We start from the raw sequence: 22,088 nt of genomic DNA, 5'->3' as shown, positions 1-22,088 counted from the left end.
GTTCAAAAATTGAGCAATGCAATAACCTTCCATAGCGTTGAGAGGAATTTCGTTTTTGAGGATTGCATCAGTGTTAGACCTGTCTTGTTTACATAAAAAATACGATAAGAAGAAATTATTCAGGAAGACTGAAAATATGTCACGAAGTGTAAAAATTAATTTGTCATAGTGGAAATTAGTGATTTTATCAGTGTCCTGTAGAGTTCTATTTCTTATCATCATTTATGGTTTGAATCCCAGCTGCCGAATACTGGATTGATTGCTTCATCTCAATTTCCTTTGCTCTTGTGAAATTCGATGTACATGAGTCCATAGCCATTAACCTTATTTACTGTAAAGACAGTATTCAATGTCTCTTCCAAATAAACTCCTCAGAATAGTTGATGTTCTTCTGCGAGTGCCACCATTGTTCATCATAGATGAATTACTGAGAATTGGTCTCGGTCTGCCCCAATATGACTCCGCCAAAGAAACCCTCGCTGAGAGCGAAGGGACGCAAGCCGCTTATGGATTTCAAGTCGATAGCCTTACGAACTTTGATTCACAGTTCTACAAATTTTTGTTAATAACTTTTATGAAATTTATTATATCATTGTTAGGTAAGTTTTCCTGGATTCATGTTTTTTCCTTCTCCGTTTTTCAATCTACATGCCTCAATTCCTGTTCAAGCATCAACCTGCAATTTTAGAAGTAGTTCGAATAACTTATTCAGAGCATGAGTTATTACCCTTCATCCCCATCTAGATCCAAAATTAATTTTAGCCTCCCCCACAAAAACCACTGTCCTCACTAAGTGGATGATTACTTTTCCCTTGAGCTTGTGAAAGGTGTTTCATTTAACCTCAACTTCTGGTTACTTATTGTTGACCTTCGAAAGAAATTCATAGCCCTATCTCAATCTGTCACACTTATGAGTGATGTAGCATATTCATTACGTCTAATTACTTATTTTGAATGAATTCTTAGAGAGTTTGATCTTTTCAGTATGTCTCAGACCCAACATTCAGATCGCTCAATGGTGATCGTAATGATCAAAGATTCAAATTCTTATTTCAAGTTATTCCTATCTTGTTCACACTTTTCTCAGTATTTATAACTCTATTTTGTACTGAATCGTAGTAGATTTAACTTATTTTAAAATCAAAATGCTCTCTTTCCGTAGAGACAAGTTCTTGCCGAAAAGCGCAGATGGAGTGATGAAACTCCACGAATTAGGTTCAATTATTTTCTCAAAATTCCAAGCTAAACTGAAGCTTTAAGTAGTAGTTAAAGATAGCAGTCCAAAAATTGCAGCTATCAGAAACGTAGGTTTTAAATTATTTGTGAATATTTTATGAAAGAGTGAAAAAAATTCACAGAAAATTTCAGAAATGACCGTGCATCAGTTTTCGTTCAAAAAAGTTAAACATGAGCGAAGGTTTTCAAAATTGCAATTGAATGCATGCATTTTCCAACTTTAGCCAATAACATTTTTATTTCAAATTTCAGACCAGTGACAAATACGTAACTATTATAAAATAATTGGTTTGATTTTCAGGTTGTGTAGCTTCTTTATGCGTCTTTCTATTATGGACGAAGCAGCTAGTAGTTGTGTACACGTTTCTCATCTCTGTGGGAGTAGTGTTTGTGTCTTACTGGTTGAACGTCAGTACAATGAAAGCAGTCATAGCAGCATCAGCAATATCCAGATCAAGCGTCCTGGAGGATATTTTAGCTTTGAAAATAAATGATGTCTTCGACGACCACAACGGAACTGCTTGGATAATTTTGCAGAATTATCTCATGCAGAGTCTCCTGGCATGTACCTTTTCATTTTTTCATCTTGGACCTCGCTACTCCCTCTCTCAGAAACTGCTGCCCTTCAGTTTTTTAGCTCCGTCTACTCTAGCTCTTCTTCCGATGTCATCCAAAGTTCTTCATCACGCTCCTGTCTTTGCAGCCTTACTACCTCTTGCTCTAGTCAAGTTTGTCATCTGGGGCAGTGCTTTGACTGTTGTCCAAACAATAGTCAATGGCTATCAAAGAGCCAGAAACTATGTGAGGTTAGTAATGTTAATTTAGATCTAAATGGACCTTCAGATTGTACAAGAATAATTATAGTACAGCAAAACATGTTTTTTTTTGTTTTTTTTTATCAAAATTTCATGCAAATCGTAATAAATACCCTGAGTCACCACTTAAGAGAGAGAGATCAGCATTCATTTTTGACACTAGAGTTAGATCTTTCAATCCTGCTGCTTGTGGAAAATACTAAAATCACTGTACCCAAAATATATTAATGATTCTGCTACCATTAAGATATTTCTTGCAGCTATTTTTAACTTTAGGCTTATTATTGAAACTGATGTAGACAAAGCAATAGATGAAGGGGACAAGCAGAAAGTAGAGGGATCCTATTGGTGGAAGCTGGTCATTGCAATGGACAAAGGAGGTAAGCAATACACCAGTAGCAACTGACGAGAGACCCCATTGTTAGTCCATCACTTCTCCTTTGCTTGCAACAACTACTTACCTGTTTCAACCAATAGGATCTCTTTGTTTATCATCAATCGCAATAATCAGCCTGCAGACCTTGAAAATTACCTTTCATCACCTCTCTCCCCCTAGACATACATTTTTATGTTCTTTACTCGACCCTCCAATGAAAAAGAATATTCCCTCTGTATTGATAAAGAAATGATTATTGGAAATAACTTAGTATTTTATTCCTTGGATTTGTATTTTTTTTTAAAATAAAAAATGTTCTTATTTTCTTCTTTCACAGTAATTTTGGTGTCTCTACTCTAATGGAGAACGAATGGGTTCGATTAAATGTTCCATGTGTCTTGAGAACATTTTGGATTTTGCGGGTCCTTGAACATGCAATCTCTCTTCTAGCCGATTGGTGGCGGAATTCGCAGCATAATGTATCTGATCCATCTTTAGCAGCCTCTCCACTCTCTTTTGAATCATTTCCAAGCCCACTCCTAATTATCAAATCAATCCTGATATCAGGCTGTGAGACACTGACAGCTCTTTTAGGAATGACAAGTGTTGTCTCGTACATCTGCCACTACATAGGCCGAGTTTTCCAGTGGGTAAGTACATCTATTTTTTTGGTAACTTCTTGACTCTGAGGAGCAACTTCTATGTTTGTTTCCAATTCATAAAAATCTAGCCTTCAGTAAAAGGAATGGGGGTGAAAGTTCAATCAAACATCACCAAGCAAAAACAATTTGTTACCGAAAAGACTTTTTAAATGATGTTTAAAGATTTCATATCTATAACGAATCTATTGCAAACAGCCTTTCTTTTTCCATAAATACGCCCGATTGCAAGGAACCAATATATGTATTTCTAACTTATTCATGAAAGGACCTAACTGCGTAGGGAAATTAATGGCACTAATGTGAAACTAGTCGTTACATTTTTTTCTATAAAATTGAGTCCCAGGGAGGAATTAAACTTCAAATAGCTTTTTCCAAGTTCAAACTTGGTGTGTTTTTGTCTAGTTGATGTCAGTGTTTGACATCAGTTTGTAGACGCCTGCTGCATGTTCCTGCTGTGATGCCACCAACACCTTGGTATCGGGACCATCAAGACCTTGGTATCAAGTCTATCATGCGACGCAATGTGTTTGAGAAAGATTTAGGACCAAAAGTTTTAGAAGATCGTCTACCTTCGCTCTATGACGAAGCTTCTATATAATTTAATAATCATTATTGACCTTTTTTTTTTTTTTAGATAGAAATTGGATGCATTCAAATCAAAAGGAACTATATCCATAATGTCATGCGTCCTTCAATGCATGCATTCTTTGGTTCTTAAGGCCCAAGTCAGAATGGACGTAGTTCCTTTTGATAAAAATACATCAAATTAGACCACTAAGTTGGGTATGTATCAATTCACCACAAGACGTATTTCCTTCAAAATGTCACTGAGCGTATGGTCAACACATCCTAAGCTTCCAAAATCAATCCTTAATTTCAAAATTAGCATTTGCAGTCAAAATTAAAATTAGTCAATTTAAATTTTATAACCACAAGAAAGGCAATATCAAAGTTGTTAAAATCTAAAAAAAATCAGCACTCTTTGACAAACTAACAGTGTTTAGCTTAAAGAATGTCACCTGTATTATAACACTTGAAACTTGTACAAGTGAGATAGGGTTAGCACTCAAAGAAAATGATTCAGTTGTGAAAGTTACTAAAATTTAATTCAGCCAATTTAAATCTGAGCTGATTGTTGCAATTGACAGACAAAGGAGACCAACAGAAATAAGAGGGATCCTGTTGGTGGAAACGGATGGTTGTAATAACAAAAGAGGTAAGTAATGATGACAACAAACTTTTTCAGCCAACAGGATTGCTCAATTTTCCATTTATCCTCTTTGTCTGTGGCTTTGTCTGTCAATTCCAACAATCAGCTGGCTGAAGTGACAAAAGCAATCCCATTGTGTCAGTCATTTGTATTGACGAGGTTTTAGACCCCACTGCATATTGGCGGTGAGAAGTTTAACTGCAATGTATTTCTTATAAGAGAATTCATACTAGCTGCAGGTGAGTGATGTTTGGGTGGGATAGTGGTTCTCAAAAAAATGCAGAATGACTAACCTGTGTGGAATTTGTCAGGGATCTTCGGGTACCATCAGTTTTTTAACAGTGGTAAGTTTAAAAGGACAAACAAAAATGCTTCTTTATCAAGTATGAGTTGAATTTGGAATTAATCATGTGTCCATCAAATCATCCGTAATATTTAGGTGAGAAAGCGTGTATTAGAGTGCTGATTTTCTTATTCTCTCTATACAAATCTATTGATGAAGAGCACAGATGAGAGATCTATTGTCAGAAGTGACTAATTAACATTTCTGCCATCATTTTTTTCATCTCATTCTTCATTATCATTTCAGGTGCTGCTTCTCAATGAGGAAGATGATGATAAGAGCATAGGCACTGTATCAGCTATTCTGTTCTACATTTTAGCGCTACAAACTAGTCTGACAAGTTTAGAGCCTGAAAAACGATTTGTGCGGCTCTGTCGAAATTTTTGTCTTCTGTTCACGGCAGTACTCCACTTTGTCCACAATCTTGTAAATCCTATACTTATGTCACTCAGCGCATCGCATAATCCCTATATTCACAGGTTTGTTTTCAAAATTTTCCTCTACAAAATGTCGGATTTTGAATGCATTGATCAAGTATTTCAATTGGGCATGAATTTTAGATGAGTCAACATTTTGGAACTTCCTTCTGAATACTTGATGTTCCTGATGAATGCATGCGCCTCTGAAGCAACATTTTGTAAGATTGAGATTTTGGTCCTTTTTAACAAAGGTTGTTTCCAGGCAAACATTGCAAAAAAAGTAACTTCAAAGGCTTCATTTCCAGCCTTGAAAAATTGATTTGAGCTATTTATGAGCCTCAATGTTTTATGTAATTTTTAAGCTGTAAACTCGTTTTTCTTGTTACCACAAAAGCACAGCAGGGGTGCAAAAATCAGTAACAATTCAGCCTCACTATTTCCTCACTCCACTGAAACATCAAAAATACATGCCAAACGAAAAATCAGCATCGTCTTTTGGTTTTTCCCCCTCATTTTTTGCTGATAACTAAAAAATTCCTCACAAGCTCTTGGATTTTCCCTTACCTTGCCTGCTCAAGCCTTCTCTCCGCTCTTGAGCTTTTGCCTATTTTGCTAGTCCACCGGAGGCTTCAATCCCTACCATCATAATGAAAATTTTGCAAGAGACCTCTTATCGTATGAAATATCTTTAAGCCTAAGCAGCATTTTCTCGGAACAGTTTTTGAAGTACTATTTTCCTGTTTCTATTCTGAAGGAAAATTCATGATGCCGTGAGACAAATTGAATACAAGTTTTTTTTAAAAAAAGTGTAAGATTGTAGCTGAAAAAATTGCTTTTTGAACCCAGCTTTCTTTGTACACTTTTAATTTCTACCAAAAATTTCAAGTCCGTGTTCGAATCATGCAAGATGAGAGTTTTCATGGAGAAAGGCGTTTTATCAAATTTTGCCCCCGGTCCAAACTTCAGCATAATAGCTAACAGAGGCAGTGAGATTGAGTGCAAATATGAAACGAAAGGCTCTTATAACAATCTTTTTTTTCAGAGGCAACCAAATCACCCTAAATCATGCTTAACTTTCTTGTTGCATACCGGCATACGTCTTGAGACTAAAAAAATTGAGATTTCTTTACTAAATTGCATCATTTCCCTTGGCCTATCCTTTTTGTTAAATGTAGTTCTCTGGAAAGACCGCCTGCCGATACCAGCAAATCAAAGGATATCCAAATATGCTCCTGTAATGAAAAGAATCAGAATTTTAAGTCTTGTAATCTTTATTTAGCAACATTTTAACTCTTTAAACACATTTATCTGAAAAAGCCTTTGACCCCTTTCCACTGTTTTTCCACCTCTTTTCAAATTTGTCAAGTGTTGTTTCATGTCAAGTCAGGCGCATAATCTATTAAGTTTTTCTTATTTTTACCTATTTCAGGCATGTTCGGGCTCTACTAGTCTGCTCTTTTCTCATCCTGTATCCAATTTCATTAGTGTGCGTCTTATGGTATTATCAGAATATGTCATCATGGCTTCTTGCTGTTTCCGCCTTCAACGCAGAAGTTGCTGTCAAAGTCATCATTTCTCTTCTCATCTACATGCTGTTCCTCATCGATGCTTACAGATCAACGTTTTGGGAAAAATTTGATGATTATGTTTACTATATCCGAGCATTTGGCAATACGGTAAGGCATATTTCAGCATGTATCTTGTACCTCGCACTCTCCCCTGGTTAAGGAATTTTTGGTTGTACATAAATCTCTCCGTAAAATACCTGCCTAAGCTCATTAGTCTACAATTATTTCCTGAGGAATTTCGATTTTCAATTTTTTCGATTGCTTTAAAAATCTCCATATTTTGTAAAGAAGCACAGTGATTAGCAGCCAAGATTGCAGGGAGTCCCGGAAAATGCAGCGCATTTATTTCAACGGAAAAATCATATAAGACTCAGTGAGCCTGGGCGAATACCGCAAAAGAAAAATACATTTCGGCACTTCACAGCACCTACTGTCAAACACTTACATCTTTGACTGATAGAATGCTTGCAATGCTGAGTGGAAAGGACACACACTGGAAGTACATAGATATCTGCATAGAAAGCACTAAACTTCCGCAAGACTAGTTCCCTTGTTAAGACCTCACATTGAAATTTTCTGGGAATAAAAATGAATGAATGAAGAAAATTTCAAGAAAGGCTAATGGCTGGTCTTTTTTAAAATAATGAAGTATGAATGGAGATTTGCAACACTGAAATCGAAAGTATGCATTTTTCAACATTAGCCATCCATATTTGTACACTTAGCCAGTCAGTTAGTTGATTCAGTCAGATTTTGAAACTCTGTTTTTCACGGCCTGTCTCATTCTCTCAATTTATCATTAGTTTGATTTATGATTGTATCTTTCTCACAGATCGACTTCTGTTTTGGCATTTTCCTGTTCTTGAATGGGGCCTGGATTTTATTTTTTGAATCCGGCGGCGCCGTCAGAGCTTTGATGATGTGCATTCATGCGTATCTCAACATTTGGTCTGAAGCAAGAAGAGGTACGTTTCCATTTGTCTATCTTAGGATACAAGTATTGAATAAGTGCTAGATGAAAATTATTTGCCTTTAACATTATATTCCCTTCAAATGCTTCAAGTATTTATAAAGTGAATTTTCCATTGTTAAGAATGTATTTCACTTCTCTTTTGCCGACAATGGGTGAATTGATGCAAAGGATATCAATGTCAGTCGCACTCTTTTTTTCTAGAATTCTGGTTTTAACTTTCCTTTTCTGCATGAGTAAGATTGAAGTTCAGAAAAGAGTAGGGGTCTCATTTTCCTTCACCATAAAAAAGTCACATTAATGGCAATGCCAACCATAGCAGCTGAAAACTTTAATTACGATGATCATCTCTATCATTTTCAAATTCTAAGTCCTGAATTGGTTTTTGTGGTCTTCACCTTCAATAGATCTGATTATTGTAAAAAAAAAAAAAACAAAACAAAAAACATGTTTGGTTGATTTTCATACCTCTATTGGACATTATTTAAATCAGAAGGAACTAGGTATATCTATTCTGACATGAGCTGCAAGATCCATAAGAGTACATGTATAACAGGGTCATGTCACAACGGATGGGTTTCCTTTTGATTTAAATGAGCCGCATTATCCCATAGTTCCTTTGTCAGTGGGTCACTTTGTCTCAGGTGCTCACCATGTCAGTTGTTTAGATCTCAGACAGTGTTAGTTACCACGGACAATGTGTGCGACCAAATTTTTTTTGTTTTGTTTTTTGGCATGGAACAAGAAACGTATTAAAATAAGATGGTACTCTAAAGTATCGAATCTTACTTTTTTTTCATTGTGTACCTCTCTCTCCTCTCTCTTAATGTTCATTTGTTCAATTTGTTTTTCCTCAAGGATGGAGTGTTTTTATGAAGAGGAGAACAGCTGTAAATAAAATAGAGTGCCTTCCAGAGGCAACTCCAGAACAGCTCATTGAACTGGACGATGTATGTGCCATTTGTTATCAAGAAATGCAGTCCGCCAAAATAACCAAGTGTCAGCATTTCTTCCATGGTGTCTGTCTAAGGAAGTGGCTCTATGTTCAAGTAAGTTCCACCAATATGTATAGTAACATGAAAGTTCCTGCTTTTCAAAAACTCAATGATTAAAAATGACATCGGAACATATTTCATGAGCATATTTGACACTTGGATGTTTTGCTAGATGCAGAAGGTCATCTCTCAGAGTGACTCCCTCGCTGAACCTCATCTTATCTCATCTTTTAAGATGAAGATCACCCAATAAGCATCATTAAAGCTATTTTTAGTTTTTTATTTCCTACCAAAGTTTGCGTTTTGCAATCAGCGACTAAAAATGTCCAAATCCCTCCACCTGCCAAAATCCACGGCAATTTTAAGCGTAGAAAACTGGCTCAGTCTTGTCTTTTACGTTAATCTTAAAAAAATGAAGAAAAACTTGTTGGCGATTATACAATGTTTCCTCGGATTAAGTGAATTTTCCTTTCAAATATCAGCAATTTTTTCCATGGAGAGCTTTTTATATTTGTATCTAGTCATCAGAGTCCAGTCGTTCACTTTAATGAGGCAAAGAATTGACACAAATTCTGTTTCATGAATTGCAGGATAGATGTCCTTTGTGTCATGATGTTTTGTACAAAGTTGAGGCAGAATCAAAGGTGAGAACAGTGGATCGTCCAAACAGGCCGATCCAGGCTGCACCGATCAACAATCAGGCGTTAGAAAACCAAGACAGGACGGACAATCACGGTCCTGCCCAAGCAGTATTACCCGGACTGTTGCAAGTCTACACAAATGAACCCAGTCAAGCTGATGGCAGCTAAATTTAAGGTAACATTCTTCTGATAATCGGACGTTATTAATAAGAACCTACCCTTTGTTCATCTGTCACAAAGGGAGAACCAAAGCTGTAATTTGAACTACAGGCTGCTTGACACCCCTTGTTTCTAGGCAATGAGGCTAGTTGAGAGAACGTTTCAATCAAATCGCAGATTGGCTAATGCCAAAATTTTTAGCCTCCATGGGGAATGCTCAAGGAGTTTTTTTCTGCGGTGAAATAGAACTCATGAGTGAAGAAAAATGTTTACATCGGAAACTTCAAAAATGGATTCTTAGGAATTTTCCGAAGAGTATGATGAGTACATATTAAGTTTTTTTCATCACATGTGAGAAATATTCTTTTGAAAACCCCTAAATAGTAGACGGTGACAGGGAAGTGACTCAGAATGCACGTCACCATTTCCCACTATTTAGAGGGTTTGCAAAACCGAGAATTTCTTACATTTAATGAAGAAAATATGGGATTCATAACCCATCATTATATTTATAAAATTTCTCAAAACCAGCTTTTGAAGTTCCTAACTTACAAATTTTCCTTTCCTTTTGAGTAAGTTCACAACAAAAAAAATCCCATGTTATTTTTCATAAGGGACAACCATTTTGGTACTAGCTATTTTGAAAATTGGCAGGAGCTGTCAGCCACTCAGAGACAACTCGTCTCATCACTTTAAAAGTAAGGAGGAAGGGTCTGTTGTTCAAATCATGGCTCTTGGTTTTTCCTTGCTCCGTAAAAGTCTTCACTTGTCGCTTTTTGATTCTCATCAACTTTCATGTGTTCTCAAGTTCAAAGTTTTTTGTGTTCTAAATTTTCCCTCTTTTTTTCCAGGATGCACAATCCTAATAGCCACTATGAATCAATGAAGTCATGATAAACATCTGTTGAGTCTAATATCATCGATTTTTGCTTCATTTTAACGCTCAGTGAAACATTCCCTTCATTAAATTTGATAGTATGGTGAGTTATTCCTCCTTTTAACTTGCCTTTTTATCTAACAGCCGTCTGGAGAATGAAGAAGCAGAATTGCTAATATGTTTAAAGAAATTTTCTTCTTTTGGCAGAAGGCTACTTTTGGAAGCTTAACAAATTAACACGGTCTCTGTCAACAAGTCTTAATGTGAATATACCTATCGAGCGAGAATAAAACGCATGAAAGTGGCGAAATTCAAATGCTTCAAACTATTGTTTCCAATAGCGTTATCACTTTTCATGAGTTACATGTGTAACTTGTACTCTACAAGTAGTTAAGCAGAGGACCCACCTCCAGCACACATTAATGCGTTGAAAATGCATGGTTCATAACACTGGTCACTTTGACCGTTTTGGCCTGTCACCACCAACGAAGAAAAAGTCACTATGACTGGCTTGGCAATGAATGTATTAAGCCCTTTGCTGAAGTGATATTCAGTCAAACGCTTTCATCTTGAAAATAATGTGCTTTCCTCCAGTTTTTAGCCATCAATTTTTTTTATTTATCTTTTTTCCCAATCAGTCTGTGTACCTAAATCTAATTATGAAGTGATTATATGTAGTAGCACTATCAATTTGAGACATGCTCGCGGTGATTGAATGATCTTTCGTTTTAAATGATAGTTTTGTTTATTCTCTATAAGAAAATTAAATATTTGGCAATGGATATGTGTATCATTCATGTAATAAATTTTTTACTTAAGTGACAGTCAGGAAAAAATTCCGCCTTTGTTAAGGTAAAACTTGGTTTTTGAATCACAGGGGTTCTTTTTAATTCAAATTAAATGACCAAAGAAATAAAATTAATTACTGGCTCATTAGTCAATCAATTGACAGATTAATCCCTCAATTTCTTCTTGTGAGGTGCCACTCAAAACAGGGCAGGGAGAAAGAAATTTTTTGCCAAAAATACATAACAGGAGCTCATGTATCTTTGAAATTAATATGCTTGAACTTTAGAAAATTCGCAATTTTGAGGGATTTAAAGTGCATTAAAAATTGCATTTTGCGCTACAAATGAAAGTAGAAAAAGATACAGATCATTAATAAATTTTAAGAAATGTATGACAGAGTGAGAATTATTTTCTTTTTACTAGCTATCTGCGTTTTTAGTTTTGGTTAGGACTCTTTGTGTCTGTTTTTCTCCCTCTTTCTCTCTCTCTCTCCCTCCTTCTCTCTTTGATGTGCATAATCAGTTCAGAATCAGCGAGAGAAATGTAGTGGAAAAATGTTCTTCTCATCAGAGTCATTATGTTTTTCGATGAAATATTTCTGTAACTGTTAAAATTTGGAAGGGAGGGGGGGACGTTGCAAATTTAGACCGTTCAGATTATGGAAAAAGTTGTATGAAAAAAGGCAGAGGGATGTTAGTAGTTAAAACTTAAATGGCCTGTAGATACGTCTCCCACCATTGTTTCTTATGATCAACGGTAAATCTTGTAATGGCAAACTACAGCGTATGATTCAATGTTTTGTAAATTTTAAATGTTCACTATGCCCTTCTGACTCGAGCTTTATTTATTTACTTTTTTTTAATGTAGGTTCCCCTTGCACATGACATTTCTCTTGTTGCTTGTCAAATGTACTTTATCATCATTTGTGTGAGTAAATTTTCATTGTATACTGGAGTAAATTTTATCAGGTTTCACTCCATGTAAAATTCTTAATTAGTATGTAGTTCCGTTACTTAAGAATTAAAGATAAAGCAGTTCAAGAACTGGAAGATCGTCTGTTCTACTTTTTACAGTAATCTTTATCAAATTTGTCTCTACGTGTCTCTCAAATTGCAAACTTTACAAAGTGTTTAAAGAAGTATCAATTAAATTCATAAACCCAAAATTTCAAGAATAAAATATAATATGATTGTTCACTGGGAGCTAAATCGTGAGAATACTTTCCAAGCGTTGCTCCTGTTGAGTATGCTAGTTTTTTATACTGAAGAGTGCTGAACTATTACAGTATTTTTAGTAATGACCTCTACACTTAATGTTTTGGGATGAATTTTTACTAGTCCAATACAGGTGTTCAAAGTGAGAATCATTTCAATATCTACATTGTCTCGCCACCAAAATATCGATGGGTAAAATCGGAAAAAAACCTTTATCTGATCCTGATATCGCAAATCATTGTCCTTGCTACATTCTTATTTTTGTTTTTCGTCAGAAGCAATCAACATTTTTTCTTGAAATTTTTTGTGCATTTTCTCTGCTCATTAAAAATATATACAACAAATTTTAAGATGAGATTGTTGTAGGTTTTCTCTAAAAAAATAGGACACAATCAAAAATTTAAGAACATTGCAATGGAAATATGCATTTTTCGACTTGAGCCATCGATATTTACTTGCGAGGGTAACGGAAGTGAAAGAGGGTTGAATTTCATTGAAAGCCTTTTTGTGATAGTGGCAAGATACAAATGAGGCAAGTACAGGGAGCATTTTGAATCTGTGTACTTACATTTTTCCAAATGAACCTGATACATTATCTCTTCTATTTATGCTGCATTATCTTTTTAAATGTTTTGCGCAAAGATTATCATCAATTATCATTTTGGTGAGCGAAACAAGACTTCTTTGTATCATTGTTATTTTGCTGAGAGTTTTACAGCTCTTGCTTCAAAGTATTAAATGGTAATCTCTTATAGGTTGTGAAAAAGAAAGAATTAGATTGAATATCTTTGGGGTCCAGGAAAGTTTTATTGATTACAAAAATATGAGATTGTGTGTACTTTTCTTTTGAGAAGTCTTTGATTAATTCAATATGGCATATATATGGATCTAAATTTGACAAATTTAAATCAAGAGGAACTGAATTCTTTCTAACATGAGCCCTGTTCACATTTTTGTGGATCTTAGGGTACATGTCAGAATGGATGTAGTTCCTTTTGATTTAAATACGTTCAATTGCAATGTTTCAAAATGTCTGAGTATACTTAAGAGAACTTCAAGTCAACATTATAACTTGCAATTTTCACAGAATAACCCTAGCCTTAGAATGGTGCGACTAATTAAGAGAATATTCTACACCAAAATGTTGATTTGTTTTCCTCCCAAGAATTAACAAATGCACGGAAATTTTGAAATGTTACAACTAAGACTTGCCGTTTTAGAGGTTAGCCATTTTTATCACAAGTATCTAATTAATTACCTCATCCTAAATCAGTATCCGTTTTTATCTTTGAGCTAAATTTAGTCAGACTTTGTAGATTTTTGGTTCTTTTAAATGGTGACAAAGCACGTCTTTTAAGACCCTTTGTTTACGTGAAATGAAAATACATGTGTCATAATTATTATGGAATCACTTGGAGGCGTATTTTGTTTGAAGTAACAGTGAAACAGGTCTCGGAAAAATTGTTTTCTGTGTAACTTTTCCATAATCAAGGAGCAACCAATGAGAAAACAGTCAAGGAAAGGAGGTTAGGAACCTTGTATACAACTGATGGTTCTTATAGACTAAGGGGAAAAATGATGGACCCACTGTAGGGTCCCTTCTGGGTTACCGTTAGTTACTCCCTTCTTTATTACTTACCTCCTTTTTCCAGTGGAACCACCAGCTTCCACCAATAGGATCGTTCCATTTTCCCTTTGTCTTCTTTGTCTGTAGCTTTGACTATCAATTTCCATAATCAGCCCACTGCTCGGTGCAATAGAGTAGCAACATGTCCAAAGATACTCTCATGTCCTGTCCGCTAATGATTGGTAACACTCAAATGAAATCGGAATGTTTTGCACTGATGTGAAACAGTCATATCTGTTTCTTCAAACAAAATACGACATCTTCGTTTGAAAAGTAATGAAGAATGACGTTTTTCTCTTATGATGGTGGTTTTGCTTGGAGGCGCTGATAAAATACGTCAAGTTCTCTAGGTGTTTATTTTGGGTTGTTGCTAGTTGAAAGTGTCTTCGCTAATTTTGACTGCTAGGCGCAAAGCATATAATCAGCCCCCCCAAAGTTCCGCCACCTATGTTTACTGAGATCAAGATCAGTGTTTTGTCAGCTGCTTCAAACTTAATGATAGCTGAATCCAGATCTGCCCAGAATTTTTTATGTTGTGTTAAATTGTGAATTTTTAGGCCCTGTACCTCTCAAGTTGTTTTGTATATTTTTTTTCCCTTTCATCAGATGAAGTTGATTTGTTTTAATGTAATAAAACTTTGTATTGCATTAAAAATATTTTTCCACTTATCGCTGTATTGCATTGAGAATTCATACCATACTCCTGAATAACCAACATATGGATGCAGGTAATCAATAATTGGACGTAATTTCTGACAAACGGGATCAGAGACTGGTGGGAAAGAAGGTGTATGCTCGTTAGTCGAGGACCGTAAGAATGTATGGGAATTATAAAGCGCCAGTGACGTCAGCGGCAATGAGCGAGGACGCCTGCAAATGTGCTCCTTAACTTATGAGTCCTGTCCACAACGCTTTTGTCACACACTCACGGCTTATGAGTGCCGCATTCAGATGGCACACAGTTCCGTTTGACAGAATTTGAAATCCCACTTTTCGATTTCTCCAAAGGTGATCATGCCCACTTCAACAGCGTTTCTTATGCAGCTTTCTAGAACAGATCCCATCTTCCCTACTCGTCTATAGTTCCGTTTGGCAGAAATAGGTCCAATTATGTAAGTAGCTCAGAGCAAAAAGGTTTCACCTTACATTTCCGAAGGAATTAAGTCATTCTTGTTCTCAATATGCTTAGGACAAGCGCTATTTGTGTGAGCTAATTCTGTCGTGATATCGAACTCCATTCGCAAAATTCTAAAAATTCTGAACTGTATGGCAAGCAATGGAGCCATTAGGCAGTTTTCTTGTGATATCTCAAAACAGAAAAGATGTAAATACAACCTTTTTGCTTCATGCTAACAGCAGACTTTTGGTCTTTAAATATTACCGTTCACAAGGAAAAGGGCTGTGGTGCCTTAGGATTAATTGCTGGTGTTCAAAATGACTGATTTTTTCATACTTAAATGATATTAATTCTGGGTTCAGCAGGATAAAATTAAATCTCATGTCAATGGGTTAATAATTAACGTTTATGCTACTCAAGGCGTAAAGTTGAATTAAAATCCGCAAATTTAAAGTTCTAAACATGGTGGACTAAAACTCTTGATAGCTTTTTCTTGAAGTTTATTATAAACTTCGAACCGCCATTATGCGTTTTGCTATGACATTTTCTTGTACGTAGGTACGTTTCTTGCACCAAAATTTTTGTAAAACACTTCTGCCAGCGGTGGTACCAATAGGTGCTTTGATTTATAGTTTTGTGGCTGATGAGAACCTTACCCACGGAACAGATACATAAGGATGTGTATTAGAGTACCGCTCTTGCTGAATTTTATCAGTTTCCAACTTCAGTCAATTAAAGAGGAAAAGAAAATGAGAGAGGTTCTAAGAAAAAAATTACTTATTTATTTGCAATTTGTAAAAAATAATCTTGCTTAAATGGCAATACAAGCTCACCTAAGAAGGTAATTTAGAATTAAAAAAATATGATTACATGAAGGTAACTTCCTGCATAGTGAAATTATTAAATTAATGATAATATTACAAGGAAGAGGCAAATTTAAAGCTCAGTTAAAAAATGGCATGGTACATCAAGCAAAAACATTTTTTTAAGTGAAAAAATTAATTCCTACAGGGCCTATCTTTGGTCAAGGTTTTTGATCAGTCACTTTGATGTAAAAATAATTTTTTAAACAAAATATATAAATATCTATTAAATAAACGTACTTAGGTAGTTGAAAGTTGTCCAAGATTGGCATTTAGGAACTATGGAGAATTATACTAAAAATTAAATGCACCACTAAATAAAAATTGAGTCCCTGAAACTGATACTGAGCAGAAGTGGAAAAGAAAATTACTTAACAGAGTAAACTGCTGACTCTTTGCTCATGGATGTGCGTCTCCAACAACGGTGTCTGTTATGTACGAAACTCCAAGAACTCGTGCGTAGTGCATTTTCTCAACAGGCAAGTTAACAGTCCATGCTATGACTCGTAGTCCTTTTCTCTCCCATTGAGTTATTTCGTGTCTGTAAAATTAAACAATAAATGAGAAAGTAGTAATGAGTAGACTGTGTTTATGTTAAGTGGATCTGACGCAAGCTAGAAGTGGTATAATTTCACGGAAACTCAACAGATTATCATCAAATCAAGTCAAGAGGGTATCTTTACTGACTGCGTCAAATCAACGAAGTTTATCTACCGTTTATCTGTGTCTAATTTAATTTGCATCTAGTCTGATCCAATCAAATCCAGTTCTCACAGTGTCGCCGAAGCCTATGAGAGAGTCATTGGTATCAACTAAATTCTGTATGCTAAGATAGGGCTGCCATACTGTGCAGCAACTTCCGAGTTACAAGATGAAGATTCTCAGCCCCCAATTATAACAACTCTGTTGATGAATTCCATCCCTCCTCCTTCTGCCTGGTTTACTCATTCTGACTATTTCATGTATTGTTTTCCGACAAGTTAAATTAAAATAAACTTATTGGAATCTTTTAATGCACTAGTAACATCCAAGTTGTAGTCTGGAGAACTTAATGAGGTACACGGAGCACTGAAAAAATTTAAGTGCAAAAATTCCTGGAATGCTAACTCTCTTGAGATCTGTCATTTTCACCTGACAACCATAATTCTGAATTTCCTTCAAAAAATGTCCCTGTCTAAGAAAAAAATGCAATTAGCCCTATTTGTTTCATTATAGAAAAATATCCTCATCTCTGGAAAAGATCCAATTTTTTTAAAGTAGGGAGCAAGGAAAAGTAAGTCACGTTTGAAAATAATCTCACAGCCCAAGATTTGTCCCAAATTTACCGGTAGTCAGACCAAGGGGCAATTTTTGCACCCCTTAAGTAAAGAAATTGAAGGTTCCACTTACGGGCTGACATAATCTTTCGCAAGTAAAATGGCGACTGCACCAACAAGCTGAGGACAGATATTGTACAAAACCCAGTCGTATAAGTGGTCTGAAATCACTGCACCTAAGTGTCGGAAAAAATTTTTATGCCTCTGTTCACCGAAACTTGTTACGCGATAGTAAGGATCATATGAGCTGCACGAATAGAAGAAGGGTCTCCAAGTGATAGCACACACAATTTTAGGATCTTGACGCCGTATCTACATGAACAGACAGAAAACAAATGAGAAATCTATATTGGAGGATTTTTATGATTCTTCAAATACATGGATTATGAATTTCATATACCTGTCAGGTACAGATTTTGACCAACAGAATACATTAATTTCTATGTCCTAAACATGAAAAGAGCCTCTCCTCCAGGGTACTCAGAATTTCTTCATTGCAAATCACAAACCTGTACACCCTGATGTAGCAAATAAGGAGACAAAATACGCGTCAGATCTGTAAATAAAATTTACTCATGGTGTGGTGTCCTAGTGAAATATACTCTTAAATCTTTATCACAGGAGGAGATCCTTTATTTCTCAGAAAATTACCTGGGAGATTGGAGAGGAAATCTAAGATGAATCATTTTTTGATCTGGGGAAAATTATAGAGAAATGTAAAATAATTACCAAGTAAGTCAGAAGAGGATTGAAGCCGCATACAATACTTCTGGTGTGTAACTCCGGAAATTTTCGGTATAACTGAATGACAGCATCAACTATCTGTAAGAATGAAATGAAGAATGGATAAAGTATACAAAACGTCAGAAAAAGACACCTAAGAGACATAGTAATGGCTACAGGCTACAGCTGTGCAAAAATTGCAGGTACATAAAATTAAATCTTTACCGATTTTTTTGGAAACTAAAGCGCTATCAAGCAAATCGGAAATTAGGTTTGAAGGAATCTTATGTGGCACATTATTAATATCCAAAAATTTTTTAATGATTTACATGACAATCAATCAACGTAAATTCTCAAAACAGAGGGTATTCTCTCTCTTTTAACATAACATGCATCAAATATTTGTTTTGATGTGGCTATGTTTTATACTAGGTACATGATTTTTTTCATTTTGTTTCTTCTTGTTTTTATCCTCCAGAAGTACGAAATGAAATTATGGCACACTGTTTGACATTCTTGATAAATACTTTCAATATCACAGTCCTGTGGAGAACAGATTAATTGAAACATCTTTTGTTGAAAAAATTTGGGAAAAAATAAAAAGAAACATATTCTGGATTACTAATTTCTCAAACATTTTTGCAAAGTAGGGCGGGTTACGACCAACTGTATCAGTGCGAGAGATCTTATAGTAATTTTTCAAGTCCGACAAATGAAAACATGTTAAATCATGAGAATTGGAGACAGCACAAAATCAAGTTGAAAGCAACAATGATGGATTCGAAATTTTGATGTCATTTTCAAAGTAACTCTCCAGCATTCTCAATAATCAAAGTAAATTATGTATAGATCTTAATTTTGAACTTCAAAGAGCAAAGGGGGTCATCCCCATGATATATATGTCAGAGGTTTAACTCAAAAACTACCTACCTAATGTGGTAATTCAAAACTTCTACTTTTTTGTTTTTTTATTTTTTTAAAAGGAAGACTAGACAGATTTACTGCTTGAAATTCTCATAGAATATTTTTCAAAGAAGACTGAGAGATCACAGACTTTGTCAAGAAGTTAGTTATGTTGATTAGCTTCACGATTGAAAAGTAAAGTATGACGGAGACACACAAACTGATTGCAGGGGATGCACGGGTCGTAAGACAGTATGTTGGAGTTTTTTGCCAACGTGCGTAAAAATTCAGCATAGTTAAGCATAAGTTTACTTGCCGCCAGCATCCGCTTGCCCAAGTCTCGGGCTGGTTTTCACGACCTCTCGAGCTTAGTAGAAGAAAATTCAGGAGGCTGTACGGCACTGAGGATTGGCTCAACAAGGCCAAAACGCGTCTGCAGTTGCCTTCCTGAATGGATGTAACTAGTGTTGCACCAAACAGCATATCTCTTTGAGGGAAAAATATGCTCATATGAGCTTTTTCCATCTGTATTGAGATTTTCAGCTTTATGCTGAATTTTGACACACATTGGCAAAAAACTACAACATACTATGACGGAGAGTTGCAATGTCGAAGATCGGCTTGTGTTTTTCCTAAGTTTAGGCATCAATATGCTTTCAAACGAGGAGTAAGTAAGTAAGTAAGTAAGTAAGAAAAATAGAGTAGATGATAATATTAAACATCTTACCTCAGGTTTACACTCTTTCACATCAAGATATATGGTCATATTCAGACTTAAAGCTAATGACACAGCATCTTCAAATTTTGGTATTTTTTCATCTTTGAATTTTTCACTGAAATTAAACAAGCAATGAACTTCAGAACAATGTGTTGATAAAGCAAGCCAATCATGCATTAAATTAAATGGTTTGAACTTAAATTAATTTTAATGAAAACAAACTTTGAATGAAATGCTCAGCCACACCGTTAGAAATTTTGACATGAAACGCGAGGACAGAGTGTACACAGTTAATAGTCATGAAAACATGAGAGTGACATCAATTTAGGATATTATCTACTACAGTCCTGAGCAAAATGCGCTCTACTCTGTAGTTGATTTCACTCAGAGCTTTTTATAACTATAAACGCTCGGGCTCATATTTCACTCCAAAGTTTTCTTTGATGCACTCATACAACTCAACAGTCAGAATGAAAATTCTACCTATCGGCAAAACATATTTGAGGGTTTGGCAACGCTAATCATAATTGATATGCTATCATAATTTGTGATTTTTAAAAGTCTGATAAACCAAGAGGAAGCAAAGGATGCCTATTTCAAGAATTGTTTTAAGTTCTTGTTATGGTTCTTTATTTTCTATAGATCTATAGATTTGAGCTTGGAGACATGTCTTTTCAGCTACCCTATCAACTTTATTAGTCAGGTTCGAGATACAAAATCCACAAGCAAGAATGTGGCTCTGACAAACGATTTAAAAAAGAAAACTCAGATTTGCATCCATTTAACTTGGTTGGTGTTTAATAATCCTCATAATTCATTGTTGCCAATCAGTGCTGAAAACCATCGAAACCCATTTGAATTCATGCAAAATATCCGCATTTCATTGCACATTCTGCCAACTTTATGACTGTTTTTGATGATTTATATTACTCAAGAGCTTAGGCCTTAACATTATTTTTGTTCAGAACTGGATGTAGGTAAGTTTAAAAAGCATACTTAAGTTCTTCATGATTGATAAGGTTTGAAGATTTTTAAGCCTTGAGTATTCTTTCCTTGTATCTGCCAAACAATTATCTTCATGACTGAAATTCAAATACGGCATCAAACTCCCTCACAAAATAACTAATTTCCCATAGCTCTATTACCAAGAGTTTCCTCTCTGATGTTTGGATTAAAATGAGCCTTTGCTAGACCTTATTCTACATCTATAGATGTCAGTTGATCATGAACTAACAACAATTGAAACATATTAAGATGGATGATTTTAGAAATTATTTCCTGTGTAGACATTTACCTCAATGGATGATTCACAGAGATATCCAAGTCTTTGATTTCATTCCAAGTTTGATCTAAAACGTTTTGAGGTTTTCCGGTGATGCGAGAGAGATCGCAGTCATGGTATGTGATGGGAACATTATCCTTGGTAAGCATTACATCAATCTCAATATTCTTGCATCCCTTTACTTGACACTGAAAAGGAGAATGGCTAGGAGTCATTACATTAAATAAAAATAATTAATAATATAGGATAAAATAAAATAAAAACCAGGATGAGTCAAGTGCTTTTACTTGAGGTGTTGAAAAAAAGGCGTTTCATTGATTTGGTTTTTTCATTTGGGATATGATGATATGTCCAAGAGAAAAGAGAGGATTCAAAGAAATAAAAAGGTACTTCTTGAAAGACTGATGGCAGATGACGGCCTCCTGTGGTGTAGTGGTTGTAGCGCTGGCCCTATGACCAAGAGGTCCCGGGTTCGATTCCCGGCCAGGTGATCTGAGTTTGATGGTCTCAGGCGATGGTCACCTGGGGCTGGGGTAATAAGCGTGGGATTAGCCAATAGGCTATTTGAAATTGGTAAAAAAAAAAAAGTTAAGAAATTAAAGACAAACCGTTTTAATGGCGATGAGACTGTTCTCTGGGGCATCCAGTCCGTAAGCGCGATGACCAATGGACTGAACTGTAGAGCTACTCGGATTCCTGTGATCATCAAATTCACTGATCCAGGATTTGATATTGCCGGACGTAACTTCATTTTCTTTCTTGTTCCTGAGATCGTACAGAGGGTTAACTCCAAGGATTTCATCTACAACTGATGCATCGGGTTTCGGTAATGAGTAATATTTGACCAAACCATACAAAACTATTGGCCCCAAAAGAACAATGTAACTCAGAAAAGAGCTTGTGAATAAGAAAGTTAACACACTGTAAATCCAAAAACAAAATATGACGCACTGGGTTAAAAGCGACATTTCAGTATGAGCTTGGAGAGGCATAAGTTTGAAGTTGTAAGAGCAATCACTTTCGCGTTTCAAGAAATGATGTTAAAATCTTCGAACTATAATAAAATTAAAACCGGAAAAGTTGATGAGAGTACTTCACCACAAACTATCGTCCGCTTAATCCTTTGTTATCTCGCTTTTCTTTAATCAATCAAAGTCCAAAGAGAAGGCGAAGTGGGCGAAGCCGAAGCGAAGCGATTAGCGATAAGATTGTTTGTTTGTTTACATCTCTCTTATCTTCGCTAAACGGAACGCGGAACGGAACCA

The 22,088-nt window shown here is 35.6% G+C and overlaps 2 protein-coding genes across 2 annotated transcripts; one reads left to right on the top strand and one right to left on the bottom strand.

Moving 5' to 3' along the window:
- Positions 1 to 123: 123 nt before the first annotated feature.
- Positions 124 to 14,570, top strand: Trc8 (TRC8 ring finger protein). The gene is made up of 9 exons (XM_019049427.2): positions 124 to 599; positions 1,538 to 2,042; positions 2,765 to 3,077; positions 4,889 to 5,121; positions 6,491 to 6,737; positions 7,462 to 7,594; positions 8,458 to 8,648; positions 9,185 to 9,410; positions 10,246 to 14,570. The coding sequence occupies exons 1-8, from the start codon at positions 350 to 352 to the stop codon at positions 9,401 to 9,403; spliced, it is 2,091 nt and encodes a 696-aa protein (XP_018904972.1). The 5' UTR covers positions 124 to 349; the 3' UTR covers positions 9,404 to 9,410; positions 10,246 to 14,570.
- A 1,207-nt stretch (positions 14,571 to 15,777) lies between these two features.
- On the bottom strand, positions 15,778 to 21,955 carry LOC109035748 (glycerophosphodiester phosphodiesterase 1). Its single transcript, XM_019049492.2, has 6 exons — positions 21,432 to 21,955; positions 20,836 to 21,011; positions 19,551 to 19,656; positions 17,927 to 18,019; positions 17,271 to 17,509; positions 15,778 to 16,422 (listed from the first exon to the last, which is right to left on the bottom strand). The coding sequence occupies exons 1-6, from the start codon at positions 21,813 to 21,815 to the stop codon at positions 16,281 to 16,283; spliced, it is 1,140 nt and encodes a 379-aa protein (XP_018905037.2). The 5' UTR covers positions 21,816 to 21,955; the 3' UTR covers positions 15,778 to 16,280.
- Between the last annotated feature and the right edge of the window lie 133 nt (positions 21,956 to 22,088).

This window comes from Bemisia tabaci, chromosome 4 (assembly GCF_918797505.1).
Source record: "Bemisia tabaci chromosome 4, PGI_BMITA_v3".
NCBI classification, from domain to species: Eukaryota; Metazoa; Arthropoda; class Insecta; order Hemiptera; family Aleyrodidae; genus Bemisia; species Bemisia tabaci.
This window is presented reverse-complemented; position numbering and strand designations above follow the sequence as displayed.

What these genes read in the sequence shown, in the direction of transcription:
- Trc8 (XM_019049427.2), top strand. Translation starts at nt 350, where the DNA reads ATGTCTCTTCCAAATAAACTCCTCAGAATAGTTGATGTTCTTCTGCGA. An exon ending in ATTTATTATATCATTGTTAG is followed by an intron (nt 600 to 1,537) that starts GTAAGTTTTCCT and finishes TTTGATTTTCAG; the next exon opens with GTTGTGTAGCTTCTTTATGC. An exon ending in CATAATCCCTATATTCACAG is followed by an intron (nt 5,122 to 6,490) that starts GTTTGTTTTCAA and finishes TACCTATTTCAG; the next exon opens with GCATGTTCGGGCTCTACTAG.
- LOC109035748 (XM_019049492.2), bottom strand. Translation starts at nt 21,815, where the DNA reads ATGCCTCTCCAAGCTCATACTGAAATGTCGCTTTTAACCCAGTGCGTC. An exon ending in GTCTCATCGCCATTAAAACG is followed by an intron (nt 21,012 to 21,431) that starts GTTTGTCTTTAA and finishes TCTCCTTTTCAG; the next exon opens with TGTCAAGTAAAGGGATGCAA. An exon ending in TCTGTGAATCATCCATTGAG is followed by an intron (nt 19,657 to 20,835) that starts GTAAATGTCTAC and finishes GTTTAATTTCAG; the next exon opens with TGAAAAATTCAAAGATGAAA.